At 48.2% G+C, this 2,983-nt stretch overlaps 1 protein-coding gene across 2 annotated transcripts in view; it reads left to right on the top strand.

The window, feature by feature from the left end:
- The first annotated feature begins 6 nt into the window (after positions 1 to 6).
- PRDM5 (PR/SET domain 5) overlaps positions 7 to 2,983 on the top strand; it is a 208,402-nt gene continuing 205,425 nt past the window's right edge. For both annotated transcript variants that reach the window (XM_019522042.1, XM_019522041.1), the window contains exon 1: positions 7 to 104. In XM_019522042.1, coding sequence (XP_019377587.1) covers positions 12 to 104 — 93 coding nt within the window. In that variant the 5' untranslated portion in view covers positions 7 to 11. The remainder of the gene's footprint in view (positions 105 to 2,983) is intronic.

Below are 2,983 nucleotides of genomic sequence, written 5' to 3'. Positions count from 1 at the left end.
GGCGGCGCACCATGCTGGGCATGTACGTGCCGGACAGGTTTGCCCTCAAGTCGTCTAAAGTGCAGGACGGGATGGGGCTCTATACGGCCCGCAGAGTGGAAAAGGTGGGTGATCCTCAGCCCCGGGGGTGCCCGGCCCGCGGCCGGCTCCCGCGGAGAGAGGCTGCCACGTAGCACAGGAGGGGATTGCACGGCGCCGTCTCCCCGCGCTGCTGCCTGCCTGAATGCAGCCCTCCCCTTTGTCGGACCTCGCTTCACTTCCGTCTGCTCCTCGGTGAAGGAAAACCCCTTCAAAAGTTCAAAACCAGCCAGCGGGTTGGGATGCCCCACACCCGCCCCGCAGGCCCTGGGCAGCAGCTGTGCCCACAGCTGGCTCATTCTGTGCCCCAGCATGAAGTGAGCTGGGGGGGAGGGGGGTTGTTTTATTCGGTGGTGCCCTGCTCCTCACACAGCTTCTTTCTTTCAGAGTTGGGCTAGGTCCTGCTTTGAGCAGGGTGTCGGACTGGATGATCTTGGGTCCCTTCCAACAGGGCCAGAGTTACACTTCTAGTTTCAGGGGGTCTGCAAAAATAATAAAATTAAACGGGTTTACTGATTAACAAGTCCACCCAAGTGAAGGAGCAATCCAGAGGATGCCCCTCCCCCCAGGTTATGATTTTCAAATCTTTCAGGCAGGCTCTTGTCTCTTCTGTGTCCCCCCTGAGCTCCACTGTCATTGGCAACCTGTCTTCCAGCCCTCCTTTTCTCTGATTCTGTGAAATGCACCTCTTGTGATCTACCTGGGAAGATCTGGCACCTCTTGTGATCTACCCAGGCCCCTGGCACCCCTCAAACTCATGTGCTTTTCTGGCCTTTCCTAGAGCAAATGCCCAAATTCACCATTAGCTTCTTACAACAAAACAACTTGGAAATCACAAGAAAATTGTCCTTTTCTGAAAATTTACAATTTTTGGCGGGGGGGTTTTGTTGCCATTTCCCAGTTGGTCTAATAAAAGGTATCATTTTGGAACCAAGAGTTCTAGTTTTTTGTATGTCTTTTTGTCTCAGACCAACACGGCTACCAAGTATACCCCATTAGCTTCTTGAAACTTCAGTTATCTAGATCCCACTTCCTCAAAGCAGGTCATATCCCCTGACTGACGTTAATTAGAATATTCTCTTGATGATCCCAAAAATCTCAATTAGCCAGCACTAATGTGTGGTACCCATTATGTTCAGATAATTGAAGTGATGCTAAACTATTGTTATTAATCCCATATTAATTTAAGCTTCTACTGGGGTTGTTCTTTTTTTCTTGGATTCTTTAGTTTTTTGAGTCTGCGTCCCATTTTCGGATCTTACTGATTGATTCGAGAATCATTTGTACTTCCTAGGCTGCCTTCTGATGTATACAGCTCGCTTTGACTCCTTGGCATACAGTGAAGCTCAAGCATATTTTGACCTATTTTAATGGTCTGGGACATCTCTGGATCTATTTTGCCTCTCCGTGATACTGGTGTACCTTGGGATTAACTGGCTGTGTCTACACAAGATACTGACAGCGCAGTTCTTATTGTACAGTCATTTAGTACTTGTATACACAAACACTTATATACACAAGTACTAAATGTGTATACAAGTACTAAATGACTGCACAGTTACTTGGAGTTACTGTGCAGTAACTGAAGTTACTGTGCAGTAGCGTCGCCGAATGGCTTGTAGGTGATGCTGGCTGCACAGAAGCTCATTACTACTGCACAGTAGCATCACGTCACGCTTTGTGTCATGCGATGCTACTGCACAATAGTAACAAGCTACTGCTCAGTCAGTTTCTCCTGTAGATGTGGCCACTGAGTTCAAAACATTGCAATGGGCAGAAGGGAGGGAAATCTTCACCTTACTCCTAAGTGAAGCCCTTCCATTTTGGAGATGATGGACTGCAGCATTGGGGAAACACATTGGGAAGCATCAAAGGAAAAACCCACTGTGTGGACCCGAGTTGGAGGGAAGAAAATAAAAGCTATAGTGGATACTGGATGCGCCCAGATGTTGATTAGAACCAGCATAGCTCCCCGAGGCTGGGCTCCGAGCGCAAGCACCTTAAAAATGATTTGTATGCATGGCCAGTTGTTGGTGTACCGCCGAAGGAAATATCGGGTGGAAATCTTGGACACCACCCGAGAGATGCCAGTAGGTCTAGCCAGTGACCTACCTTACCCGATTGGGCAGAGACTGGGAGGGGATTTATGAAGTCTTGGACACTGTGAGGAGACAAGAAGTCAAAGTCAAGAAGGTTTAGCTGGAAAGAACAGCGAAGATTACACTGAACCCGATACACTGAATTTGGAGAGTTTAGCAAGCAGCTCCTGCTTTCGAGAGGCTCAACAAGGCGAGGACCTGTTTCGATCAATAAGACAAATGGAGCTGACCAAGCAGGACGATCAGGTAATTTGCCCAGAGAGATGCCACACATACCCAGGTATGAGTTGAGGAAAGTTTTGTTATATAGGATCTAGGCGGGACATATAGAAGGGACAGAGGTACTGCAACTGCTGATACTTTGAGACTACTGGGAACCCCTCTTGAAACTCGCTCATATGAATCCATTAGGAGGGCACATGGGAAGAGCTAAAACGGAAACCAGGCTAACTAAGTGGTGTTTCTGGCCCAGACTGTATGAACAAGTTGAAGACTATTGCAGAGCCTGCCCAAGTTGCCAGAGGGTCAGCCTTCAAAAACCCCCGCGGGCTCCCTTACAATCCACGCCAGTGATGGGAGAGCCATTTTCCCGTATAGCCCTGGACGTGGTTGGACCATTACCGAAAAGTGTGGCAGGTTACCATTACCGAAAAGTGTGGCAGGTTACCAATTCGTACTTGTCTTGATAGACTATGCCACTCAGTTTCTGGATGCCATCCCATTGAGAACAGTCACTGGACCTCAAATAGCAGAAGAATTGCTTAAGTGGGTATCCCGCTTTGGTATTCCTAGGAAGATCATTATGG

This window comes from Gavialis gangeticus, unplaced genomic scaffold (assembly GCF_001723915.1).
Source record: "Gavialis gangeticus isolate Ggan-Ray unplaced genomic scaffold, GavGan_comp1, whole genome shotgun sequence".
Taxonomy (NCBI): domain Eukaryota; kingdom Metazoa; phylum Chordata; order Crocodylia; family Gavialidae; genus Gavialis; species Gavialis gangeticus.
Note: the sequence above shows the minus strand (reverse complement) of the source record. Positions and strands in the feature narration are given on the sequence as shown.